General features: G+C 55.9%; 1 protein-coding gene across 1 annotated transcript; it reads left to right on the top strand.

Moving 5' to 3' along the window:
• Positions 1-387: 387 nt before the first annotated feature.
• On the top strand, positions 388-25,088 carry LOC111150007 (inner centromere protein-like). The gene is made up of 19 exons (XM_022507318.1): positions 388-534; positions 3,677-3,827; positions 4,219-4,332; positions 5,231-6,030; positions 11,592-11,643; positions 12,188-12,242; positions 12,326-12,428; positions 13,355-13,406; positions 13,852-14,005; positions 14,095-14,229; positions 14,745-14,756; positions 18,440-18,549; positions 18,648-18,768; positions 18,994-19,116; positions 20,138-20,313; positions 20,521-20,605; positions 20,761-20,889; positions 21,678-21,828; positions 23,323-25,088. Exons 2-19 carry the CDS (start codon positions 3,688-3,690, stop codon positions 23,535-23,537), a joined length of 2,727 nt encoding a protein of 908 aa, XP_022363026.1. The 5' UTR covers positions 388-534; positions 3,677-3,687; the 3' UTR covers positions 23,538-25,088.
• The last annotated feature ends 224 nt before the right edge of the window (positions 25,089-25,312 follow it).

Genomic DNA, 25,312 nt, shown 5'->3' with positions numbered 1-25,312 from the left:
ACTGCAAAGCGTAAGGTTCCCGCGGTAAACAGGGTTCTGAGGTCCGGCCCCACCGATGCCCCGCCCCTCCCCAACGACTTCCCCCGCCTCCCGCGGGGCCTCGCAGTGCATGTTGGGGCTTGCAGTTCCGGCGTGAGGGGCCGTGCGCGCGCATCCACCGCCGGGCGCGACTTCCTCCCTCGGCCGCCTGCTGTCGCTCCCGGAAGCTGAGCAGGTTAAAGTTTTAGCCCTTCCTTTCCCCGCCCCTTAGCCCCGCAGACGGCCAACCCACGTAGCTAATAGGTGGCCGGGCTCGCGCTTTCTCTTATCTGATTGGTTTAGAGTCTTGTAGGCTCTAGACAAACTCGCCGGGGATTGGTCGAATCATCAGTTTTGAAATTTCGGAGGTTTCGCCGAGCTGCGCGGCCCCATTGCGTCTCCGAAGCGGTGAGCCCTGGAGACCCAGAGCCGAGAGTTTTGGGCCGGCCGGGGGCTCTGCTAGGGAGGCCGCCGGACTTGGATCGGAGCAGCACTTAGCAGACGCGGTGCAGTCGAGTGAGTGCGCGGGGCGGCCGGCGGGGCTGGGGGTGGTTGGCGGTTCTCTACCCTCCCGCCAACTCCGGACCGGGGGCGTGACACCCCCCGCTTCGCCCCGCGGCCTGGAAATGCACGGGCCACTTCTTCCAGGTGGCGAGGTGACCTGCCTTGGTCCTGGGGCCTGAGATGACCCCTTATCCTCCGCCTAGGTCACCAGATTCCGAAAGAATAATATTCCTCTCCCTTTCCGGTCGGGTGCCTTGTTTTGTGCTGGGAGACCCTTTGTTGACCTGGACGCACATGAAACGCACAGCAACCCGGGATTATGCCAGATGGCATTTCTGTACAGTTAACCCTCGCTCAACACCTCCCCCACCAGCTGAGCAACGTTTTAAATTGACCATTTCCGGAGGCCAGGGCCGCCCCTCATTTGTCCCTCCGCAAGGACTTTCGCAGTCAGCGAGCGGTTCGATTCCATCCCGCCGCCGTGGTCTTCCCCGCGGGTGCCCAGGCCCAAACCCGGCGCCCACCCTTCAGAGACTGAAATCGAGCCGGCGGCATAGATTGTGGTCAGGAGCACGGTTTAAATCCAGGCCCCGCCCCTGATTTAGTGGGGGACTTCGACTTCTCTTTGCCTCAGTTTCCTCATCTGCACACGGGTGTCCCTGAGATCATGGTGGGCGGTAAATGGGACGATGCTCTACCTGAGCACTGAGGCAGGGCTCAGTAAGTGGGAGCAGCTATTTATGATCGCGACCAGACCTTCGCTGAGGTGTGGTAGACGGTTAAGTGCTCCACTTCCTGCACCTCAATAAACGGGCCCCCGGTCTCGTGGGTGGTGTGAGGGAAGTACTGGGAGAGGAAGGTGCGCTCCCTTCTCCCTTGGTGGGATGTTGGCTGTCCTGATTTGTGCACACAGGTTCTTCACGGGCAGAAGAGATTTTCTTACTGTTCTTTCCAGGAGCCTCTGTGGTACACTGATCCTTTCTTAGAGTCATCTCTCTGTTCTAACTTATAGTGACCCTTTTTAAAGAGCCAAGCTGAGGTCTCAAAAAAACAAAACAAAACAAAAAAAACCTTTATCATGGAAGAAGCCTAAATAAACACTTTTTTTGTACATTGTGAAAGAAGCTCTCACCAACTCTGCTATTTTGAACAATTACTTAAAAAAGAAAAAAGATAGTATAGTGTTGCTTGCTGTAGCTCTTCAGCGAACCTTTGTTTTGGTTTTGGCTTCTTTAAACAATTTTCTCTTTCCTGGCCTGGAACTGGGGTCCTGCCGTTTGGCAGGGCTGAGCTCTGGGACAGAGGGTCTGAGGGGAGGGATGGCAGCACAGAGGCCATGCCTGTGATTGACTGGCTTCAGAGCTGTCTCTGCCCAAAGCTTCTGCCGTCCTTTGTAACTGCCCCTATCCTGATTAGGGCTGCTTCTGGCATCTAAGAGCAGGAGCCTAACCTGTGTATGGCATGCCCTAACCTGTGTAGAATGGTGTCCCTGTGTGTTGCCTGGGGGGAGAGGTACCTATAGGATGTTTATTTCTAGGTGTAGAACTGACAGATGAATTAATTCATTCAATAAGTAGTCCCTTTATGCCAGGCACTGTGCCAGGCTCTGGGCTTTCATCTGCAAGCAAGACAGAAAAGGCTTGCCCTGGGGGAGCAAATGTTTAGTGGGCAGAGACAGGCAGTAAGTGAACAGATAGATACACAGTTACCCAAGTGCCATGCAGAGAACTGAAATCTATAGATGGTATAGTGGTGGTGGTCAGGTCCTTCCTGAGTTGCTGAGATCCAGGTGCAAATCGGAGACAGAAGTTTCCAGATGGCGGGCAGATCTTGCTTGAGGAACAAAGGCTAGTGTGCCCTGGAAATCAGGCCCCATGAAGTCTTGTGAAGCTGCAACAGGGCCTGGTGTTAAGCTCTATAAGGTGTCAAGGGATCAGTGATTTAGAACCTCCTTCCGGGAGCTTCGATCTTTTTTTTTTTTTTTTTAATATTTTTTTTATTAGAGAACTTGTGCAGAGTGGGGGAGGGGCAGAGGGAGAGAGAAACTCTGGACTCCCAGCTGAGAGCAGAGTGACCCTGGGGTCATGACCCAAGCCAAAATCAAGCCACTGAACCGACTGTGGCACCCAGGCGTCCCAACCAGGAGCTTCCATCTTCAGTGGGAGGCTGAGCTCTGCGGTTTCTTGATTTTAGGGGTGTAGATCAGGGTGGTGGGTCATTGTTGTGGTATGTGACATGCCGTCTGTTATGATGGCTGACGTCCATCACTCATTCATTCCCCTCTAAGGATATTTATTAAGCTCCTGCTGTGACTGTAATGAACTCTTCTTCCTGGCCTGGGGCTTTGATGATGATTTTATAACAGCCTTAAAGAGGATACCTGAGTTGCTGGTTTGTTTTAGAAATGAAGAGATATTGATTTTGTGTTTCTTGTATTTTCTGAAAATTAAGACATTGTTTATCCACTCCCCTCATGCTCTCTCATTCATTTCTAGGGCATTTCAGTTTAAGGGAGAAGGTGGTAGGGGGCTCTTTGGAGAGGAGCATGTCTCTGAACCCCTACTTTCTTACCAACTCCCTTGGAATGCAGAACCTTCTGTTCACTGACCTTTTGAAGAAGCTGTTGGAGCTGATGTTCTTTGGCCTGATGCCAAGGGTCAGCTTGTGTGTCGCTCAGGGTGGCTGTGTCTAGCCGTTGCTCACCCCTAGGTAGTAAGAGGAGAGCCCACAGGCCTGAGATTGTGCAGGTAGAGAGGGGTCCTGTGCTGCCTGCAGTTTCTCCCTGATCCAGGAAAGCAGTTGGCCATGTCTTGTCATTTTAAGCCCCAGAAAAGGCCATTTGTAAGGACTGTTGCTACCGGAATTGGCTGGGAAGTGTGGACTTAAGGGGACAGTGGGCTGGGGGTTGGGGGGTCAGTTGGGAAGGCATTTGAACAGCAAGAAGGCGGGGCCCTCCTTTTTGCCAAAATGTGGTTAGTGGATTGGCATTTGGGATTTTGCCCCTGTGGGGGTGGCTGTGAGCAGGAAGGGGATCTGATTCAGTTACTGGGTGATTGTGGCTGAGGACGGGAGCTGGGCCCTGGCAGGCTCTTCCCCTGGGGGAAGTCCTAGCCCCCAACCCTGAGCCCTTGGGCTTCTTGTTCACTTTCACCAGCCAGAGCCACCATGGGGTCGACAGCCCCAGGGCCCATTCACCTGCTGGAGCTATGTGACCAGAAGCTCATGGAGTTCATCTGCAATGTGGACAATAAGGACTTGGTGTGGCTGGAAGAGATCGAGGAGGAAGCCGAGCGCATGTTCACCAGGTAAAGGCAGGCGTGTGCTGGCAGGAGGTCCCTTGGGAGCACAGCAGCCTTCATCCCCTACCTGACCCGCAGGACAGGCTGCCAGGGTTCCCCCAGAGTGCAAGGTGTGCTGGCGGCTCCCCCCCGGATAATGGGAAGAAGGGGAGATGGTCCTGGGCCGGGCCTCAGGATGGGGCTGCAGAGGCTCGCGTGGGAGCCTTGCTCCGCTCTGTGTCTCTGGGACGAAGCCCCGAATGCCTGGCAGGGGGCTTGCATGTGGCCTTCAAAGCTTGGTGTGGGTCATCCGGGCTCGACCTGTCACTGCCAGGAGAGGGGTGGGGCCAGGCTGGGTCAGGGAGCAGGCTTGCGGTTCTGGGGCAGCTTCGAACATCACTGTCCTTGTACCAAACAGAGAATTCAGCAAGGAGCCTGAGCTGATGCCCAAAACACCTTCTCAGAAGAACCGACGGAAGAAAAGACGGGTTTCCTATGTTCAAGATGAAAACAGAGACCCCATCCGGAAAAGGTGTGAGGAGGGTCAGCTGGGCAGGTGGGGTCTGTGGAGGGTTGGCGCCCACCGGGAGGCATTGGTTCGCGGGCGTTCATGGGGAGCAGAGGCCAGCAGGGGTAGTGGTGGATACCATGTGGGCCATGCTGAGGGGTAGAATGTCCCAGGGAAATAAAGCGTGACCGAAGACCCCTAGATGGTGGAGTCCAGAGCGTGTGTGTGTGTGTGTGTGTGTGTGTGTGTGTGTGTGTGTGTGTTTGTGTGTGTTCTGGGTCTTGGGGGATTGGAAGGATTTCCAGAGGTGGGAGAAAAAAGAGAATCCAAACTTCTGCTTGGGAGCAAGGAACCAGAGGTGTGCACCAGGGTTCCTCCTGTTGCTGGGTTTGACGATGTCCATGGAAATGACTGTGGATTGCAGAGTACTGGGGGAGAGAGGCTGGGTCTTGGGGTCAGGCAATCTCTAACGCACACACCCTAGCTCTGCCCCTTCTCGGTTGGGTTAATTTTCCACCTTTGAGCCTCAGTTTGCTTGTCTCTAAGGTGAGGAGGGTGGTCCCCACCTCTCAGGGTCTTCTTGTGGACTTAGCGACAGCATGACTAGAGCCTCCTCAGCATGACTAGATGCGTTGCACCGTGCAATCTCAGTCAGCGGGAGCTTTTTGTGAGTTTAATCTTCCCAGCAGTTCTGTCCGGTCTGGCATTGTCCCAGCTTTATAGGTAAGGTGGCTGAGGCTCAGAGAGGAGCAGCCGGTGGTCTCGGCTGGCGTTTGGCCTTGGTCTTCCCCCTGCCAGCCCTCTGAGTCATACTCCATGCAAGCTAGTGGCTCCTGGGGAGATGAGTGTGCCCCTGCTCGATTGTGGGATGCCCCTTGCCGTGTTGGGTTGTCTCAGCTTCTGCTCCGGCTGCCTCCAGCAGGTTGTCCCGCAGAAAAACCCGGAGCAGCCAGCTGAGCTCCCGGCACCTCCGCAGCAAGGACAAGGTGGAGAAGCTGGCCACGGTGGTGGGGGAAAACGGCTCTGTCCTGCGGCGGATGACCCGCGCCACGGCCGCAGCTGTGGCGGCCACCGCGGCGTCCGCTGCCCCCTCGTCCAGCCCCGAGTCTCCCACAGCGCTGACCAAGAAGCCCCGGAACAGCCTGGCCGAGGGCCCGCTGGTGCCGGTGGTGGAGATCAGCGTCAGCGAGCGCCGGAGCGCCGAGCAGCACCTCCGCGGGATCAAGTCCGCCCAGTCGCCTTCCCGGGCTCCGTCCCCTCCAGCCTCAGTTCCTGCCTCCCCTAGCATGTCGATGTCGGAAGAGCAATCAACCCCCAAGAAGCCAGAGGCCAGGAGACTGGAATCTGTCACCGTGACCTCCCTAATGGCCACACCCCAGGACTCCAAGGGCCGAGGGGTCGGAGCAAGCCGGTCAGCCTCCAAGCTCAGGATCGCGCAGGCTTCCCCGGGCCCGCAGGACCTGTTGGGCTCTCCTGCGTCCCCGTGGCAGGAGCGGGTGCTGGCTCCCATCCTGCCGGACAACTGCTCCACGCCCACGGGCACCCGCGTGGACCCGCAGTCAGTACGGCGCAGCCTGATCGCACCATCCTCCCCTGGCCGCCAGGTGTCGCTGGCCGAGAAGTACTCGCTGGTGGACCGAAAGGACAAACCCATCCGCAGGTCTAGCAGAAGGATTGGCAAGAAAGCCGCTGAAGAGCCGGCCGCCTCGGCCCGCATCATCTGTGAGTCTGGGGCGCGGGGATCCGCAGTGGGTCGGGGCGCCGTGGAGGGTTCTTGATGCCTGGCTCAGCCAGAGGAGCTCCGGGGAACCATCTAGCAAGGTGCCGTCCCTAGAGCTTTCCTCAGCCGAGTAAATGTGCCCTGTCTGCTGTCCCCTACCGTAGCTGCTGCTAGCCCTATGTGGCTGTTAAGCTCCCCCAAAAGTGGCTAGTGTGATTGAGGAACTGAATTGTTAGTTTTATTACATTTTACTTAATTTAGATTTAAACTAGTGGCTACCGTACTGGAAAGCGCAAATCTAGTCCGACACTCTTATTTTACAGACAAGGAAACTGAGGTCCAGGGAGGTTGGCCACAGTGTCCCTGTGATTAATGGCCAATGTTGAGGTTCAAACCTAGGTCTTTTATCCAGGGCCAGTGTGTTCCACTTTCTTCCCACAGAGGCTCACGTAGACTGACCGCATTTGTAGGCTACCTCCTGATAGCACAACTGTTGGTCTGGGGATACTGAGGGGAAGAGACTGGGCTGTTCACCGCAGCAGGCTCATTCTGGCGGGACAGAGAACTCAGCCATTTACCTGCCCTGTGACCTTAAACAGATTTCAGAAACTTCTTCGTGGGCCTCCACGGTTAACGTTAACCATTTTTTCTTAAAGATTTATTTATTTATTTGAGAGAGAGAGTGTGTGTGCGCAAGGGGTAGGGCCTGAGAGAGGGGGAGAGGGAGTCTTAAGCACATTGCTGAGTGTGGAGCCCAACATGGGTCTCATCCCACGATCCTGAGATCACGACCTGAGCTGAGACCAAGAGTCAGATGCTTAACCTTAACCGACTGTGCCACTTAGGCATCTTTAGCGTTAGTCATTTTTATCATCATCTGGTCCCAGCTCGGGGATATTGTTCCAGTGGGAGCAGCTATTATGAGCCACAGAGGAGGACGGGCAGCTGGGAGGAGTCTGGGCTGGCTGCCTGGAGGAGGTGGGGTCTCACCTGGGAGGATTTTGAAGGGTGCCCGGGCTTTGGCAGGTGGGAAAAGATATGGGGCAAGGTATCCCTGGCAGAGGGAACAGCCTGTGCAAACACCCAGAGGAATAACACGGCAGGTAATGGGGTATCCTGGGCTCATGTGCCACACAAGGGGCTTGGGCTTGACCCCACTGATGCAGAGGATGTCATCCCTTGATGGTTGTTGAACGGCCCCTGGCACTGTGTGAAAAATGGCCAAAAGGAAGGGAGTGAAGGAGGCAGGGAGACTAGGGAAGAGGCTGCCGCCAGGGTCTAGCCAGAGGACAGTGAGGCAGTGGGACTGATGGAGAAGAAGGGCCAGGTTTTAAGTGAATGTGTCTCACAATTGGGATCAACGTCAGCCTGGCGCTTCTTGATGTGTGAAACGCTAGGTTGTCATTTGGCCCTTGCAGCAACACTGTTAGCCTGTTAGAATTCCTGCACTTTACAGAGAAGGAACCCGAAGCTTATGGCAGGCACCTAATCTATAAGATTGGGAAACGGGCTTGAGCCCTTTTCAACCTTTCTGGAATGGCAGGCTGTTGGCTGAGGAGGCCTTGTGGAGAGCCCTGGAGTGGGGTTCAGTCCGGCAGGTAAGGCCGTCTCCCCTTGCCAGGCCTCTTCCCTCCCTGGGGAAGGACTTGCTCCGGGTCATGGGGCCTGAGGACCGCAGTCCAGGCACCTGGCCCACTGTCCGTGTTTGGATTCTCAGAGTGGCTGAGGTGTCTGACTTGCCTCGTTGGTTAGCTCACTCCTGAATCTGATCCTTGGAAGGGGTCTGATGGAGTGGTTGAGCCTGGAGCTCTAGAGCCGGGGCGGGGGCGGGGGAGAGACTCTAGACAAGTCTTCCTCACTCTGAGTGCAGGGCTCGTCCACCTTGAGGTGGAAGGAGGAGGGAAAGGAGGGAGATGGTAAAACCTGGCAGTTAAGCCCTGGAGTCACACAGAGCCTCGGTGACCTGGGCACACCCTTCTCAGGACCTCAGTTTTCCCGTCCGTTGAATGGTGAGAACACTTGCCTTGAGTGTTGGACCTCATCTTAGTGCGAGGGGAGGGTACCGGCTCGATCAGTCTTAAACCATAAGACCGCAGAAGGCCTGTGTTCCTGAAGCTCCGTCTGGTCGTGGCCAGGCTGACCCTGACCTGAATTGGGCTGCAAGGATGTGGAACAGTGAGGGAGACAGGCCTCCTGGAGGCCTTCCTGATGCCTAGGCTCTGGGTCTTGGCTGACAGGCAACTTGGGGGTGGGGGGTGTCTTAGTTTGTGTTCCCCCAGAAGCAGCCTTGATGTCAGGATTTGAGTGCAGCTTGTTAATTTTGGAGGTGTGGGAAACGCCTACAGCAGGGTCGTGGGGAAGTGAGACAGGAAGGCCTGCCCGTGAAGGGGCCTGGTGCTGTGGGGGGCGGGGTGGAGGGCACCCCTGGAAGTCAGGTGGGGCACTGAGGCAAGGGGCTGCCGGGCGGGGGCATTCATTCCCTGCACTCTTGGCCTGGTGCGCGTTGGCCAGAGGGAGCCACTGGGCTGGCGGCGGGGTAGGGGGGTGGGTTGGGACGTTGTTAGGCAGAGCCTGCTTCAGCGTGTTTGAAGGGTCCTGCTCCTTGGGCCAGGCTCCTCTTTGGGGTCCCCCCAACCACCACTGTGTTGGGAAACAGCCCATCCGTCCCTTTGCCGGGACTGACGCCATCTCCCTGCCACCACACCTGGCCCGAGGCCCGAATGGCATGGAGATGGCACTTAACATTCCGGAGGAGTCCTTGCACTGGCGGAAGGTGCGGTCATGTGGTGTCTCCTCATCCCTCGGCTCCCTCAGCGAGCGCTGAGCTGGGATGGGAGACGAGGAGGGGAGCTGTAAGGCTGCTGGCCCCCGCAGGTGGGAGCAGGCCCCACCTGTGACTGTGGGCGGGCTCTGCCCCAGGCCCCGCTACACTCCCGGAAGCAGGGTCCTGCTGCTCTTCTCTCTGCGCCTCAAGTTTGCTGCTCCAGCCCTTTGTTCTTCTTCCCGCCTTCCCTTATGCCCATGGACACTGCATGGCCTCACCTCAGCTGCCTCTCAGCGTCACCTCAGGAAAGTCCGCCCTTTCCTGCCTCGCGGCCTTCGCAGGTGCTGTTCCTTCCACCTAGACCAACAGCTCTCAACTTTCGGTCTAAACAGCTGCTTCCAGTCTTAAAAATTAAGGAGGACCCCAAAGAGCTTCTGATGATGAGGGTTCTTTCCATTGATAGCTACCATATTAGAAACTAAATCTGAGGGATGTAAAATGTTTCAGTACTATTGAATATTCTCTGTAGTCCTATTACTTATTTCGACAGTAAAGATTAAGAATATTATTCAATACTTTGATATTAAAAAAACCCATTGTTGATTAACGTTAGTTTTTTTTTTAATGAATAGAATAAGTAACTCTTTTCTAAAACAACTGTAAGGAGGAGACTGGGCATGCTCTACATCTTGCAGATCTTTTGCATGTGTGGCTCGAAAAGATGCATCTGGGTTCTGTACTCCCATCTGCTGGCTTATGTTGTTTGGGTTAAAACATATGAAGAAAAGCTGGCCCCACGCAGATACGTAGTTGGAAAAGAGAGGAGTACTTTAAAAGTCTTTTCAGATAATTGTGCACAATCATTTTTTTTCCAGATAATTTTGTGCATTCTTTTTTTTATTTTTTATTTTTTATTTTTTTATTTTTTTTTAAGATTTTATTTAGTTATTTGACAGACAGAGATCACAAGTAGGCAGAGAGGCAGGCAGAGAGAGAGAGGAAGGGAAGCAGGCTCTCCGCTGAGCAGAGAGCCTGATGTGGGGCTCGATCCCAGGACCCTGAGACCATGACCTGAGCCAAAGGCAGAGGCTTAACCCACTGAGCCACCCAGGCGCCCCAATTTTGTGCATTCTTAACACAAGTGGTGGCTTCTTAGAAGCTCATTGCAGTGTAGAATCAGAAACTATCCTTGATCCCACCCTGGTCTGTCTTTCACTTTGAATGGAACTTTTAGCCATGTTTGATTTTGTAGCATTGTGCATCGATTATTTGGATGTGTTACTGAGTTACGTGCATCTTCTAAACGTCGACACCCTTCATCATCTGTTTCTTTAAAAGGAGCACATTTGCTTTCTGATCTTACCTGAAAAGTCTTTAGGTATTGGGAAGCTATGAAGCTCATGATAGTGCATACATATTTTTCAAAATTCTATTTTTGGCCTTTTTGGGGGGGCCTCCTTTTTTGAATTATTGGCAACAAATATTTATTGTTTCACATGAAGCGACAGGCTCACTTCATTTTTTAAGATACTTGGGTACTGCCAACTATCCAAGACTGAATAGCCATTGTTTGCCAGTTGCCTTTTCAATGAAAAATAGTTCCGTGAAAAAGTGGCTAGTTGAGCTGGGTACTCAAACATGGGCACCTTCCGAGGGACATGGCTGTGCACCAGAGGGCACTGCACAAACTTTCCACCCTCTACACAGAGGTTCAGAAGACACACACTTAAGTTTAGATTTGATAAAATTAATAGTTTTTACTCCTTCATTGAGGACATTCTTAAGGGAAACGACATTTCTGTGCTGAGTGTGGCGTACAGCTGGTTTTGTGACTTCTGTCGAGCGCTCACGCTCCAGCAGTCTCACCTAGCATTGCTTTTGCTCTTTCAGGGCAAATCCCAGCACAGTGAGAAGGGAAAATTGTTTCTGTGTTGCAGTGGAAACAGGACTTCACGGATCCTGGCTGAAAGGGTTGGGCACTTGACTTCCAGGAATCTGAGAGTACGCTTTGGGAACCACTGACCTGGACATCCTTCTCCCTGCCAACCCTGCCCCTTTGTGTCCTTGTTTTCCTTCATGACCCAGCCCCTAGACCAGCTCAGGTCCTGGCCCCCTTATAGTCTTTCAAAATCCTCTGCTCTTTCCTGTCATCACACATACCACCTGTCTTTCACTACATTGTTTGATGGTTATATAGACCGGAGAGTGGCTCTGTTTGTTTTGCTCACCATTAGGTCCCCAGGGCCTGGCTCAGGGCCTGGTACATAGTAGGCCCTCAAAGAATAATTGCTGAATGAACGAGCTGCTTTTTGTTGGGCCCCATGCTGGATGTTGGGGGCCTGGAATCAGATATTCACTAGATACTCATAGCCCTGTGAAGGAGCCAAGACCTGCCCTCAGATGGGCAGGTTGCCAGCTAGGGAGTAGTAGGAGACATAAGCCAACAGCTCTACTGAGGGCACTAGGAGCAGGGAGAATGTGCTCAGGACCTCTGTGCCCAATGAAGGGTGGGATCTCTGGGATGGAGAGGGTCTGTGTTTAGTGAGAAAGGTCTCTGAGGTAGAGAGGGCCTGGGTGAAGAAAGAGGTCTCTGGGTGGAGAGGGCCTGGGCCTGGTGAAGAGAAAGGTTTCTGCAGTGGGGAAGGTCTGGGTCTGGTGAAGGGAGGGGTCTCTGGGGTGGAGCGGGTCTGGGTCTGGTGAAGGGGGGCCAAGCCCCAACCAGCACCTGGCTCTCTGGGCCTATTGGAGTGGCACCTGGCCAGTTTCTGAGGCATCATTCGTTCATTTGTTTCCCCTCAGGTCACAGTTACCTGGAGAGGCTCCTGAATGTTGAGGTGCCCCAGAAAGTAGGGTGAGTTCAGTTCTAGGGCTTGGGGAGCTTTCCAGGGCTGGGCAGGGCGCATGGATTCCTGTGTACGGGAGCTCCAGGCTAGAAGCATTTCCTGTGCCCGAGCTTTCCCTCCTGGTGGGGACTGCCCACAACTATAGCCGCACACAGTTGTCAGCCCTGTCCTGGCCTTGACTCTTCCAAGCCTTACCCTGGGGGGCGTGGGCTTCATGGGTTGGCAAATCCAAAGGGTCTACTGGCCCTTCTGTGAATCAAGAGGTGGTCTCACAAGACACGAGAGACAGTGGCTTATCGGGGCATGCAGGATTGGGGTAGAGCCGGGAAGGGGCTGACATCCCGAATGCAGCTGAATTCGGAAGCTGACCATCCTCGTCTGCCCAGGCGGCAGCCACTCCGGGGAGCTGCTGGCTCTGGCTACTGTCCTCCTGGCCTGCCTGGCACTGTGGGTTTGTGACCCAGGCCAGTGCATCTGATGGGGTGGGGAAGGGCTCCTGTGAGGAGGACCCAGGCCGGCTGGGCACGTCCCACATGCCTCTTGCTCTTTCAGCCCTGAGCAGAAGCCCGGCAAGGAGGCTGAGCCCGTGGAGGCAGCTGATCCGGAGGTAAGGCGAGCAGGCCAGGGAGAGGAGCGCTCAAGGGCCTGGGAGTCCCAGGTGAGACCCCGAAGCCTTGGTTTCTCCCCCAGGTCCCCAAGAGCGCATCCCGCAGTGCCACCAAGATCGCCATTAGCACACCTGCCTCGCGGCCTGTGGCTGGTGGCCAGGAAACGCCCTCTGAAGGGCAGCAAGGTGAGTCTGACCTGTCGTGTACTGAGACCAGGGCCGCGCTGGCCTTGGTGGCCTTGGCCTGACTCTGTCTGTCTGTCAGAGGCTTGTGCCCCCCCTCCTGGAGGCAGTGGGAGGAACCCTGAGCTGGGGTGTGAACACCTGGCCTTGTTATGTCTCGGCCACTGGCTCACTTCTCACCTTTGTGGGTCCCCTGTGTGAAGAGGACAGGAGAGCTCTGGGCTCTGGCACCCCCCGACTAGCTGCCACAGGCGTCCAAGGCCTAGCTTATGTCTCCTCAGTGGGAAGAGCACGAGAACTATGAGGTCTTTGAACATGGCTTCTCAGCTTTGTGCGGGGGTCAGGGACAAGGGCCATGCCAGCCCTGTAGCCCATGGGTGAACTCTAAGGTCCCTTTGTGGGAGAGTATTAAGCAGGAGGGGGAGATGCATGCTCTCCTAGGGCAGTGAAACAGAAGGTACTACCCCCACACCGCGTGTGAGGAGCACTTCCCTCCTCCCGTCATGCCGGCCCCAGCCCATAGGCCCTATAGGAGTGCGGTTTCGAAGCCGGGTGAGGGGTCTGTTAGAGTTTCCAGTTTCCACAGGCTTCTGCTCCTGAAGGGTACCCACCCCCACCAACTCTCAGTGTTGGTGGAGAGACATGGTTGGGGTCACCTCGATAGGACTGTCCTGCCGTTCTTGTCACGGGGCCAGGCTGGGGGCTGAGGGAGTCCACGAGCAGGGCATAGCATGCTGGGCTCCGGATGTCCCCAGATGGCTTGAAGCCATTCGGGGCTGAGGCTGATGGTGTCTGCCACTGGCCACCTTGGGGTCTGCCAGGAAGAGAGCCTTGCCCCTGCCGTGGCTGCTGCTTGGGGCGGGGTGGGGGGGGCACCCTGGCCCCTCCAAGCTGTTCCTGCAGCCTCACCAAAATTGCTCTCTTCACAGAGCCCAAGACTGACCAAGCAGATGGCCCCAAGGAGCGCCCCCAGAGTGTCAGGTTTGCATCCAGGCAGGGGGCCTTGCAGGCAACAATTCTGAGGGGCCCAGAGGGGCATGAACCTGGAGTCCTTGTTCGGGAGGGTGGGCATGGGGTTGGGGGCCTCTGTTTCCTCTCAGCCAGGAGGTGAGGGGAGCCTAGTACTCTGGCTGAATGAAGGAGCTGGCTCACTGCGATGACACAGACCTGGTCTGGGAGTGGATAACCCAATCCCAGACCCTGTCCTCTGCACCTTCTTGGCTGTGTGACCTGGGACAGGCCACTTCCCTTCCTCTGGGCAGCAGAGAGTCGGTCAGGGAGACCCCACCTCAGCAGAGCTTTTTAGTCGGGAGCCCTCTGCTGGGCCCACTTCTGTTCATGGGGGACCTCTTACAGGATGAGGTTGGGGCTCTGGGGAGGGTCCTGGGCTCAGCCCTGCGCCGTGCCTGTGGCCCCGCTGCGGCAGGAGGAAGCGCAGCTACAAGCAGGCGGTCAGTGAGCTGGACGGGGAGCCACAGCTGGACGAGGAGCCGCAGCTGGACGGGGAGCCGCAGCTGGAGGACGGGGAGCCGCAGGCCCCCAGGAGCAAGACCCCTTCCCCGCCCTGCCCTGCCAGCAAGGTGAGCAGGCACCAGCCTGCCCGCCCGCCCTCCCTCCCTCGGTGCCCCGCCCCCTGTGGCCTTGTCCTTACCCTGGTCCCCTCCCACAGGTGGTGCGGCCCCTCCGGACCTTCCTGCACACCGTGCAGAGGAACCAGATGCTCATGACCCCGACCTCGGCGCCCCGCAGCAGTGTCATGAAGTCTTTCATCAAGCGCAACACTCCCGTGCGCATGGACCCTAAGGTGAGGGAGCCCATGGCCCTGGCCAAACTTTGCTCCAGCCGGCTGGTGCGGCCGGAGGCTCCAGTCCCCTCGGCTGCCAGGAGGAGCATGGGTCTGGACCAAGGCAGCCGTGACCTGGCCCTGGCCAAGGGCCAGCTCCCTCCTCTATGGCCACTGGAGGACTGTCCCTGCTCCTTGGGCTCTGCACCACGGCTTACAGGCTTGGCTGGCTGCCCGTGACACCTGGGCCTTGGCCGCTGGGCTGAGAAGTAGTAGAAATGGCTAGCTGGCCAAGGCCATGACCGTCCATCCCGACGCCCACTCTGGGGGCTTGAGTAGTTAGGGTGAGGGACACACGTGGATGCTGTGCTTGCTGGGGGTGGGGGCTGCTGAGTTGGCAGGCAGCGGGGGGCTGCTGATGAGAGGCTGCGGGCCACACACCGATGCTGGCATGGCCAAGAGGGTGGCTGGCTTTCAGGGCGTCCTCCAGCCTGCCATTAACTCCTGGCTTTTTCCTTGTCTCCTCTTCCCCACAGTGCAGCTTCGTTGTAAGTAAAGCCTTTTCCTGTCCTGGTAACCTAGCTCCCCCTAGCACTTACCTGGTTAGCCCTGCTCCTGCAAACCCACCAGCGTGTGTAGAAGCACTAACATGGGAAATGGAGGGGTGCGGCCGAGGGAGTGGGGGAACCGGAGGCGCTGGGTGGCTGCCTGGAGACGCCCAGCCCTTCCGGGTGCCCTCCCCATGCGGGCCCTATCCTCTCTGCCCTTGTCTCTGCTCCCGGGAGGATGTATGTTGATCTCAGAACCTCCCTGAAGCCAGGGGCGGCAGAAGGGGTGCGGCTTGCGCCCATTGGCGGGGGCCACAGCTTGGATTTCCCCACAGCACCTCCCTCCCTACTCCCCAGCTCTGGGCTCCCCCTCAGGGTTTGGGGCTGTGAAGAGAACAGATAAGTTGTCTCTGAACCCCAGAGCCACCAAGATGGATTGGGTCACAGACCTTCGCTACTGCCCTGAGGGGCGGAACTGTGGGGGAAGCCAGGGTTCAAGGCTGAGTTTTGTGGGCGTAGCAGTGGAACTGCTGATAGCAGCCTCTGGAGAGAAGGCCACGGAAGCTGTTCTCTTCCCAGATACCTCAGAGCTGAGCCGGGCCACGGGCCCTGAGGAAGGAGCCCCAGATAGCCAGGATCGGCTCAGCCTGGAGTCTTGGCTTCCTGGGGTCTCCTTGGTTCCCACTGGTGCTTTGAAGGGCCTACTGCTAGGAGGGCTTCTACCTCTTAGCAGAGGGCCTCGGGCTAGACAGGTCAGGGGGCTTCCCAGCAGTTAGACAGGTAGGCCCTGAACTTGCCTCTCCTGCAAGGAAGCTGGTCCCCTTCAGCTGAGCATCTGGGGCTGGTGGGCCGTTTCTCCATTCGGAGACAGAGGGCATAAGTGGGTCACAGGGACCTCGGGATCTTGGACTCCTTTCCTAACCTTTGGCTGAGTTTCCTTTGGCTACAGAATGAGATCAAGGTCGTTTCATAGAAACGGATGAGCCAAAGTCCTGCGTTCCAAGCACCCAGCACAGGGCTTGGTACGAAGTGATTTTGAGTAAAAGGCAGAGAGACTGCTTGGTTGAGGCTCCTGGAGACAGAAGGGGCTCAACAAGCTTGGCTTTCTCACCTGCTGCCTTGGCCTCAGTGCGGCCTTTGGGAAGCAGGGACAATCCAGCCCACCTTGGAGGCTTGGGACAAAGGGCACACATGGATTCTATGACACGGACAATTCTTGCTTTCTCCTGTAAAGTTCACAATGCCCAGGACAGGTTCCCTGGCCTGTGTTGGGAAATTTTAGCACTCAGACTTTCAGAACAAAACCAGTTTTGCTGAGCCCTGTGGGAAGCAGGAGTCCGCTCAGCCCTTGGGGCAGGAACACAGGGTGGTGGGCGCTCCAGGTACCACGTGAACTTTGCCTCCCAGGTGTGTTCCTCACCAGACAGCAGGGGGTGGGAGTTGACTTCTGCCTGGGTGACCTTGAACCTGCAGAGTTACATCTTTGACCAAATGTGGAGTGTCCGCAGCCACTGTTGCTAAGAAGTTTTTAGTATTAAGTTCTTTCTCTCCATCGTGGGTGGCGACGACACCCATGCTGGCGGCGGGCCTTCCTGTGTGTCCCGCAGTCCTTCGGGCTCCATTCGTTTCTCTTCAGTAGCTTTTTCTCTCTGGATCAGATGGTGTTTCATTGACTTACTTTCACGTTTATTGATAACTGTCTGTCTTTGCCATTCTGCTCTTGAACCTAGGCACTGAGTTTGTTTTTTTTATCTCTGTTACTGTATTTTGAGCTCTCAAATTTCCAATTTACTTTTTTTCTGGATCTTCTGTCTGCTGAGATTTTCTGTTTTGCCAGTTGTCTCAAGAACGTGACTACTGTCGAAACATTTTTAGAATAGCGGTGTGATAGTCAGGGTCCTGTGTATGCGTCTGCCCCTCGCAGCTGAGCCTCGGCATTCGCACACAACCCGACAGTGTTGTTTTCTCCATCTATACTGTACGTTTCCTGTCTCTGCGATTCTCCCTCTCCGTCCCCCAGCCAGGAAGCTGAGGCTTTATTACCCTGCTCTGCCTCGCGCTTACACGGCCACATCTGGAGTCAGCTGCTGGGCGGGAGAGGAAGGAGCAGCAGCCTTGTCTCAAGCTTCTGGGATCACAGCCCCGCAGTAGGGAGGGGAAGCTTCTCCTCCTTCAGGGTTTTGACACTGCAGGTTCTTCTAACTGCGGCTGTCCCCACTGTCACAGGGTTTTTTGTGGCCTGGGGCATGAGAGGAGGAAGAAAAGGACAAACCAAGATCGGGCTTTCTGCATACTCTGAGCATTAGATGTCCCCTTTCCACTCCCTGAGTCAGAACGAGAGGGCCTTTCCCACATTCTGTCTGTCTGCACTGCAGGGCCCTTTGGGGTTTCAGACCTCATTGAGTTTAGATGAGAGGAAAAATAATAAACTTACTGTGGATTCGGTGATGCTCCAAAGCCTGCTCTTCCCCTTCTGTCTGCCCGCATAGCCCTCACACAGCTGCTCCATGCAGGCGTTTATGGCCATGTTCAGTGCGAGAGGCTTCGCGGAGTGTCTGCTCTCAACCAGGAGGAGCCCTGCTCTCCATCTTTAGGGCCGTATTACCTTGGGCCCAGATTTCTAGGTGGGAAATCTGCAGTCAGAGGCCAAGGGGAAATGGATAGTCACTCATGCGCGGAGAGGGGCCTCTGGGTGGCCGAGCCCAGAGGTGAGAGTCTGATGGGAGGCAGGAGAGGGGTCCAGGTCCCAGCTGCCAGGGGGCAAGTACCGCTCTTGTCCTTGGCCAGGGAATGCTCCATGTCCCCACCTCTGCTTGCCCCCTGCTGTGCCTTTGGGGATTTCTGGGCACTCGGAGGAGGAGGGTCTCAGCACTGATTTGCTGAACAACCAACTAGTACTTTTAAAAAGTGGTAAAAATCACAATGTTCCTGTATCACAGAGAATCCGCCATCCTTAATTTTATCTCCCCAGCCTATAGTAATCTTTGTTAGCATTTGGCTGTATTCCATTTTTTTCAAATATTGAGAAACACAAGAGCGCGCGCGTGTGTGTACACATAGCATAAAAGTGACAGCCTAGTACTAACAGATGAACATTATGTACCTACCATGCCCCGGGTAGAATGTTAACCGCAACTTCTACAGCAGTCTGTCCCTTCCCGGTCTTACCCTTCCTTCGCTTCGCGAGTGCACTTTAACATGGTTGTAACCAGAACATAGATCCATGGGCGCCTGGGTGGCTCAGTGGCTTAAGCCTCTGCCTTTGTCTCGGGTCATGATCCCAGGGTCCTGGGATCGAGCCCTGCATCCGGCTCTGCTCAGCAGAGAGCCTGCTTCCCCCTCTCTCTCTGCCTGCCTCCCTGCCTACTTGTGATTTCTGTCTGTCAAATAAATAAATAAAATCTTAAAAAAAAAAAAAAACATAGATCCAATTTTGAGCCCGATTTTTGTGCTGCTGCGATGTGGCAGGGTTTAGTCAAGGGCACTCAGGAGGCCTTAGGGCCCCCCCAGAAGGACTGTAGCCCCAGACCTCAATCTGATTGGAGAGGGAGGCACGTTTGGGGGCGGCTCTGCCTCTCTAGCACTCTGGCAGGGGCCCAAGGGGCACCCTCACTGCACCAGGGTCTCACTTACCCCCCCCCACCCCGCCTCATCCCACCCCACCCCACCCCACCTCGCCCCAGGAGAAGGAGCGGCAGCGCCTCGAGAACCTGCGGCGGAAGGAGGAGGCTGAGCTGCTCCGCAGGCAGAAGGTGGAGGAAGACAAGCGACGGCGGCTGGAGGAGGTGAAGCTGTAAGTGCTCTGCCTCCCGGCCCCGGCCCCGGCCCCGGCCCCGGCCTCGGCCTCGGCTCCACTCGGCTGGGCTCCCCACCACTGCCCTGTGCCCGCAGGAAGCGTGAGGAGCGCCTCCGCAAGGTGCTGCAGGCCCGGGAACGGGTGGAGCAGATGAAGGAGGAGAAGAAGAAGCAGATCGAGCAGAAGTTTGCTCAGATCGACGAGAAGACTGAGAAGGTGCGAGCCTCGGGCTGGTGGGCGGCCACGCTCTGGGCTGGGCTGCACCCCGGTGGGCCCCAAGCAGGTCAGACTGGGGGGGGCCGTGGCTTCCGGGTGCCCCTCCCTTGGGCCGTGGGGAGCAAGCAGGTCTTGCAGGGGCAGGGGGTGCAGAGTTCTGCGCCCGTTCTGCAGGGCTGAGTGAGGAGGGGTGTGCTCATGGACACATCTGGGTGGGCTCTGCAGGCCAAGGAGGAGCGGCTGGCTGAGGAGAAAGCCAGGAAGAAGGCAGCAGCCAAGAAGATGGAGGAGGTGGAGGCGCGCCGGAAGCAGGAGGAGGAGGCGCGGCGGCTCCGGAGGCTCCAGCAGGTATGAGGGCAGGTGGGCCGACGGGCTCGGGCTTCAGGAAGGGTGGGGAAGGCTGGCACGTGCCTCAGTCCCCCAGCACGGCTGGGCGCACCCCACTTGGTTGGGCTGGTCTTGGGGGCTCCCGTGGCTTCAGCCCCGGAGGAGGTTCAGCAAATGCCTGGGAGACGTGGATGGTGACAGGAACTTCCCTCCCGTTTGCTGTGGAGGTGACAGTTCGAGAGTTAAGCGTACAGACCCCGGAGCCAGACTTCCAGTCTCGGCTCTGCCACTTTGGCAGCTGTGTGACCCTGGGCAGGTCAATCGACCTTGCTGGGCTTCAGGTCCTTCCGGTAACAGTGGTATCTACTTGATAGGGCTGGTGTGCGGATGAACGACAGGGAGCACAAATCTGTCACTAGGGGGTTAAGTACAAATAACTATAATTTATTTTTTATTTTATTTTATTTTTTTAAGATTCCATTTATTTATTTGACAGAGATCACAAGTAGGCAGAGAGGCAGGCAGAGAGAGGAAGGGAAGCAGGTTCCCTGCTGAGCAGAGAGCCCGATGCGGGGCTCGATCCCGGGACCCTGGGATCATGACCTGAGCCAAAGCCAGAGGCTTTAACCCACTGAGCCACCCAGGTGCCCCAAATAACTACAATTTAGTTAGTATCTGCTACGTGCCAGACACCGAAGTACGTTCGGTGTATGAACTCAGCAATTTCCTGCGGTTGTGGGTATTACTGTTGTTCCCATTTATCCATGAGGAAACCGAGGCCAGAGAGCTTAAGGCACTTGGCTGGGGTCACACAGCAGGGGAGTCTGTCTCCAGTCTCTGCCCTTGACTGCCGGCTCTGCTGCTGCACGACAGGCACTTTTCCTGGTGATTCTTGGTGGAGCTCTGCCCTGGCTCTCGCCGCTGGGAGGGAGCAGCTCTCTTCCCACCCTGTCCTCGCTCCTTCTCCAGCCCCTTCTGCAGCCCCCTCCCCTCGCCTGCCTGAGGCTGGCCCGAGGCCCCCGACCTTGCTCTCCCTTCACAGGAGGAGGAAGAGCGGCGGCACCAAGAGCTGCAGAAGAAGAAGGAGGAGGAGCAGGAGCGGCTACGCAGAGCTGCGGAGGCCAAGAGGCTGGCGGAGCAGCGGGAGCAGGAGCGGCAGCTGGCCGAGCAGCGGGAGCAAGAGCGCCGGAGGGAGCAGGAGCGGCTCCAGGCCGAGAGGTGAGGGGCCCACTCCCCCGCTGGCCCAGGCGGCGTCCTGGCATCGTGCCACCTGCTTTCCGTGGGCGTGTGGAAGGGAGACATGCAGAGCCGTCACCAGGAGGCAGCTGCCCCCTTCACTTGGGGGTCTGCGAAAGGGCAGACTCTTCTCATACTGGGAACTGGGCTAGGACTCAGCTTCCTGACAGGCTCTCGCTTGGTCCTCAGGGAGCTGCAGGAGAGGGAGCGGGAGAAGGCGCTGCGGCTGCAGAAGGAGCGGCTGCAGAGGGAGCTCGAGGAGAAGAAAAAGAAGGTAAAGGGGAGTGGGCCTGGGGCTCCCGTGGGGTCCGTGCCAAGCTCTGGGCCGACCTGGGGGTCGCTGGCCCAGCAGGTGCCTCGCCTGCCTGGCTGCATGGGGTTGGCGTGGGGGGTGGTGAGGACATGCTCAGTCTCCGACACCGGCCTCAGGAAGAGGAGCAGCGTCTGGCCGAGGAGAGGCTGCAGGAGGAACAGCAGAGGAAAGCCAGGGCGGCGGCGGCGGTAGCGGCGACGGCGGCAGCGGCCAGCAAAGGCCTGAATGTGACTGTGGATGTGCAGGTGAGGCCGGGCACCCGAGTGGAGAGGCTCTGGTCTCTGGTCCTTCCCTTCCCAGTAGCTGGAGGCACAGACTATGTACTAGGACTGGAAGAAAGAGGAAGGATACAGGTGGCCCAGTTGTTTTTACCATTTTCTTATTCTTAAAAGTAGAATTTGTTATTAAGAAAAAAAAAAAAAAGGGAAAGAAGAAGAAACTAAATTCTTTTAGAGAGTATAAAGTGAAAGAAAGGTACCCTTACAGGAGAGAGCTCATGACGTGAGCCAAAATCAAGAGTTGGACACTCAACCGACCGAGGCAGCCAGATGCCCCTTGTACCAGAATTTCTGTAACGAGCCCTTGTAACAGCATAATGCTCTTACAAACAACGTACGTGGGAGGGTTTTCATTGCAGTATAGCTTATGAGGATGCATGGAGCCAAATGTTCATCTATAACAGATGGTTAAAGTAAGCACCAGTCATGGGGCTCCCAGGGGGATATCCCTGGCTGCTGGTGGCACATTGACCAGGAAGAATGTTTGCAAAGCACTTTAACTTGGAAAAGGAAGATACAAACAATGAGTTCTGGAACACTGAAAAGAAATAAAATAAAATGAAAAAAAATTTTAAAAAAGAAAGGGAAGATACAGTCATTATGGTATGACTTTTTTAAAATTAAAAAGTGAGCCCCTGAACCTTTCTTACTCCCCATGAAATGAGGGGTGCTGACTAGAGCCCTAGCGGCCCTCGGCGGTGAGAGAGGCAAGAAGGCGGGCCGGGGGAACTGACAGCCATGTTCGTCTTCTCCAGTCTCCAGCTTGTACCTCCTATCAGATGACGCCACAGGGCCACAGGGCCCCCCCCAAGATCAACCCAGATAACTACGGGATGGACCTGAATAGCGATGACTCCACCGATGACGAGGCCCATCCCCGGAAGCCTATCCCCACCTGGGCTAGAGGTAAGCAGGGCTCAGAGTTCCCCAGAAGACCTAGGTCCTCTCTTGTGACATCTTGGATCCTGGACATACTGGCTTGCCAGCTGTGGGTGCCAGGAGGCTCTTGTACTCACGGGCTGGCTACTCGGCCCAACAAGCCTGTGGTGGACCTTGGGATGTGCCAGGGGAGGGCGGGCACTGTATGGCCAGTGGGCTTATCTGAGGACCAGTTGGACGGTGGGAGGCGCCTCTCTTCTTAAGAAATGAGTTAAATTATGGCTGGCTGCCCGCAGGCATGGTGCTGGCTGTTCCCGCTTGGCTCTGTGCCCCCCCCTTGGAGCCCTACCCAATGGGCCAGCTGGAGGTAGACCCAAATAAGCAGCTTCGGGTAGGAGTAACACCAAGATGGGCTAACAGGTTTTAGGCAGCACCCAAGAACTGGAGCTGGCAGTTCTGGGCAGCTGGGGAACGTCTGAGGCAGGGACGCTTGAGCAGGATTTGATCCCGGAGTAGACAAGCTGCGATGTTTAAACAGGAGCGTGGGTGGGGGTGACTAGGCCACTGAAGACCGGGATGCGAGGCCTACTGGGAAAGGGGCGGGGCCCGTGTGTACCATGGGCACTTTATCGAGTGAGCTGAGCTGGGCTGAGGGTGGGATGCAGTCTCACTGCCCGGAGAGAAGGGCCCAGAGCCCCATAGGGGTCAGCTCTCTCCAGAAGACAGCTTGCTTTGGTGTCACCTTGCTTGAACTCCATGTTGGCCAGAATCTGATTTAGTCTCCTTAACGTCTGACATCAGGTCATTTGGGAGGTGGCAGCATGCATGGGGGTCAGCATGCCCGAGGGGCCCCCTAATGGTGCTTGACCTTCACCAACTTAACCTGGCTCAGTTTTCTCATCTGTGAAGTGGGGGTGATGCCTGCTGAGAAGGGTTATTTAGGATGAAGTGAGTTAGTGTTTATAAGTGCCAGGCACATGTTCCACTTCCTAATGCCCCCCCAGGGACTCCCTAACTGGGCTGTGTGCCACCCATAGCCTTGGCCCAGGGGCTCCATTGGTAAGCTCCCTGTGCCACGGGACGTGGCAGTGCAGGGGGAGAAGCACCCGAGCACAGCGGTCGGGGATGGCAGTATGTGCTTACGTTCTGGAGCTAGACTGGTCTCTAGACCCCAGCTCCCCCCAGTCACTAGCCGTGGGCCCTTGGGCAAGTCTCACCATTATCAAACGGGGAGGATGAAGGAGCGGCCTCCCTGGTGGCTGTGGGGATAATGAGGTCATGCAGTGACCCAGGGCCTGGCCCACGTGAGCACCTGGGGACCTGTGTTCAGGTGAAGCTTCCAGAGGATGGCGGTGGGAACAGGCAGGAAGAGCATTTTCAGGGAACGAGGGCCCTGAGAGAGGAGCCAGTGTGGCAGACGTGGGGTCATGCTGGGGCGGAGAAGGCGACAAGGGGCCGGGGGTTGGAGAGACTCACGAGGAGCCCCAAGGCAGTGACCTGACCCTCCGTGTCCCCCCGCAGGCACTCAGCTAAGCCAGGCCATCATCCACCAGTACTACCACCCCCTGAACCTGCTCGAGCTCTTTGGAACCATCCTCCCACTGGACTTGGAGGACATCTTCAAAAAGAGCAAACCCCGCTACCACAAGCGCACCAGCTCTGCTGTCTGGAACTCGCCGCCCCTGCTGGGTGCCAGGGTCCCCAGCAGCCTGGCCTACAGCCTGAAGAAGTACTGAGGCCCCCGGGCCTTCTCAGTGGTCTCAGCCCCTGTGTGTGTGTCTGCCTGTCCGCCCCTCTGTCGCTCGGTGCCATCCTGCCTGGTGTCCTGTCTCGGGGGTTTGCCGTGTGTATATAAATGTCCTCTGTGTGCTACAGGCAGAACGGGGCCCAGGCCTGTTTGGAGGCTGCACGGGTGGGGGGTTGGGGGAGAACTAGCCCAGCCCCGCCTGGCCTGCACACAGCACTCTGTAAATAGGTTGGTAGAATTCAGCGGAATTTTAGCCTCTAGTGTTCGAGAGCTAGAATAATAAAGTCTGTTCCTTCAAGCCTGCTGTGGGTATTATGGGGATGGGGGGCCTTGGCAGAATGTCCTGGACCCTGGCCCTGCCGCCCCGTGTCTCAGGCCACCAGTGGGCTGGGGGCCAAGGCACTGTTTCTTCTCCTGGGCTGTGCTTCCAGGTCAGCCGGGTCTCCCATGTCAAGATGCTGACGCAGTGGGTGATTCTGATCCTGTCCTTGAGCAATGCTGAGACTCAAGTCAGTTACCTGCACGATGGGGCAGGTGAAGCTTCTTTCTCAGTTTCTGGGGAGCTCCTTCCTTGTAAAGGGAGGCTTGTTCGGTGGGAAAGACGTGGAGGTTGAGGTCAGGAGGACTGGGCTCTTGACACAGCTCTACCACCTAGCCCCACAGGCTCCACCCTTGCTGCGTGGTTAGTCAAAGGACTTGACAAGGTGTGCACACTGCTAAAGCGGGAGTTCTGATTAGAAAGATGTCTCGGGAAACCACGTTGGGACCAGTGCTTGCAAGCTGTTGAGGTTTCTCACGCTGTTGAGGTTTCTCACGCTGTTGAGGTTTTTCATGCTGTTGAGGTTTCTCCAACAGTCCAGGCAGCTGCTCGTTCATTGCTTAGTGCTTGACGCTTAGCAGCTGTGGTTGTGCCCGAGAGCTGCCTGCTCAGCTCCTCGTCGCTCCAGCCTCTAGGACAGGGGTTAGTGAACTATGGCCTCATGGGCCAAATAAAACCTCAGGCAGTTTTTGTAAAGTTTCACTGGAACCCACCTAATAGAAACAAATATCTGTTGTCTCTGGCTGCTCTGCTGAGGGCAGAGGTAAATAGTTGTAATAGAGGCCTTACGGCCCCCCACGCTGAAAATACTCTGGCCCTTTACAGGAAGTTTGGTGACCCCTGCTCTAGGACCCCTGCTTTGCTGACCCCCTTGAATAAAGGCTAAATTCAAGAGTACTTGAAAATGAGGAAATAGTGAGCAGACACAATAGACTGAAGTTCAAAAGGACTCCACCCATTTAAAAAAACAAAAAGATAACATTTGATGGTTCATTCAAATATGGCGCACAGCCCAAATTGGTTCCATATGCTCTTGGACTAGAAACTTGTGTGGAGTCCGTTGGCGAGTGTGTCTTTACCTAGGACTGATCAACTTTTTTCTTTTATGGACTGAACTTTTTGGTGTTCCATCTTCTTCATCTTTGTCTAGCCCCAGTTGTCAAAGATTTCCCTTATATTTTCTTCTACATGTTTTATAGTTTTACCAATATTACATTTAGGTTTATGATCTACTTTGAGTTAATTTTTTTTTTTGAAGTGTGAGGATTATGTTTTTGGTGTATTTGGTTTTGGGGGCATAGGGTTATATGTTCAGTCGTTCCAGGACCATTTGTTGAAAGGACTTTGTTTTCCTCTGAATTTCTTTTGCATTTTTGTCAAGAGTCCATTAGCCGTTTTTGTATGGGTCTATGTCTGGACTTTGTATTCTCTTCCACTGATCTGTG

Source organism: Enhydra lutris, unplaced genomic scaffold, assembly GCF_002288905.1.
Source record: "Enhydra lutris kenyoni isolate GAN:26980312 unplaced genomic scaffold, ASM228890v2 scaffoldscaffold22, whole genome shotgun sequence".
NCBI classification, from domain to species: Eukaryota; Metazoa; Chordata; class Mammalia; order Carnivora; family Mustelidae; genus Enhydra; species Enhydra lutris.
This window is presented reverse-complemented; position numbering and strand designations above follow the sequence as displayed.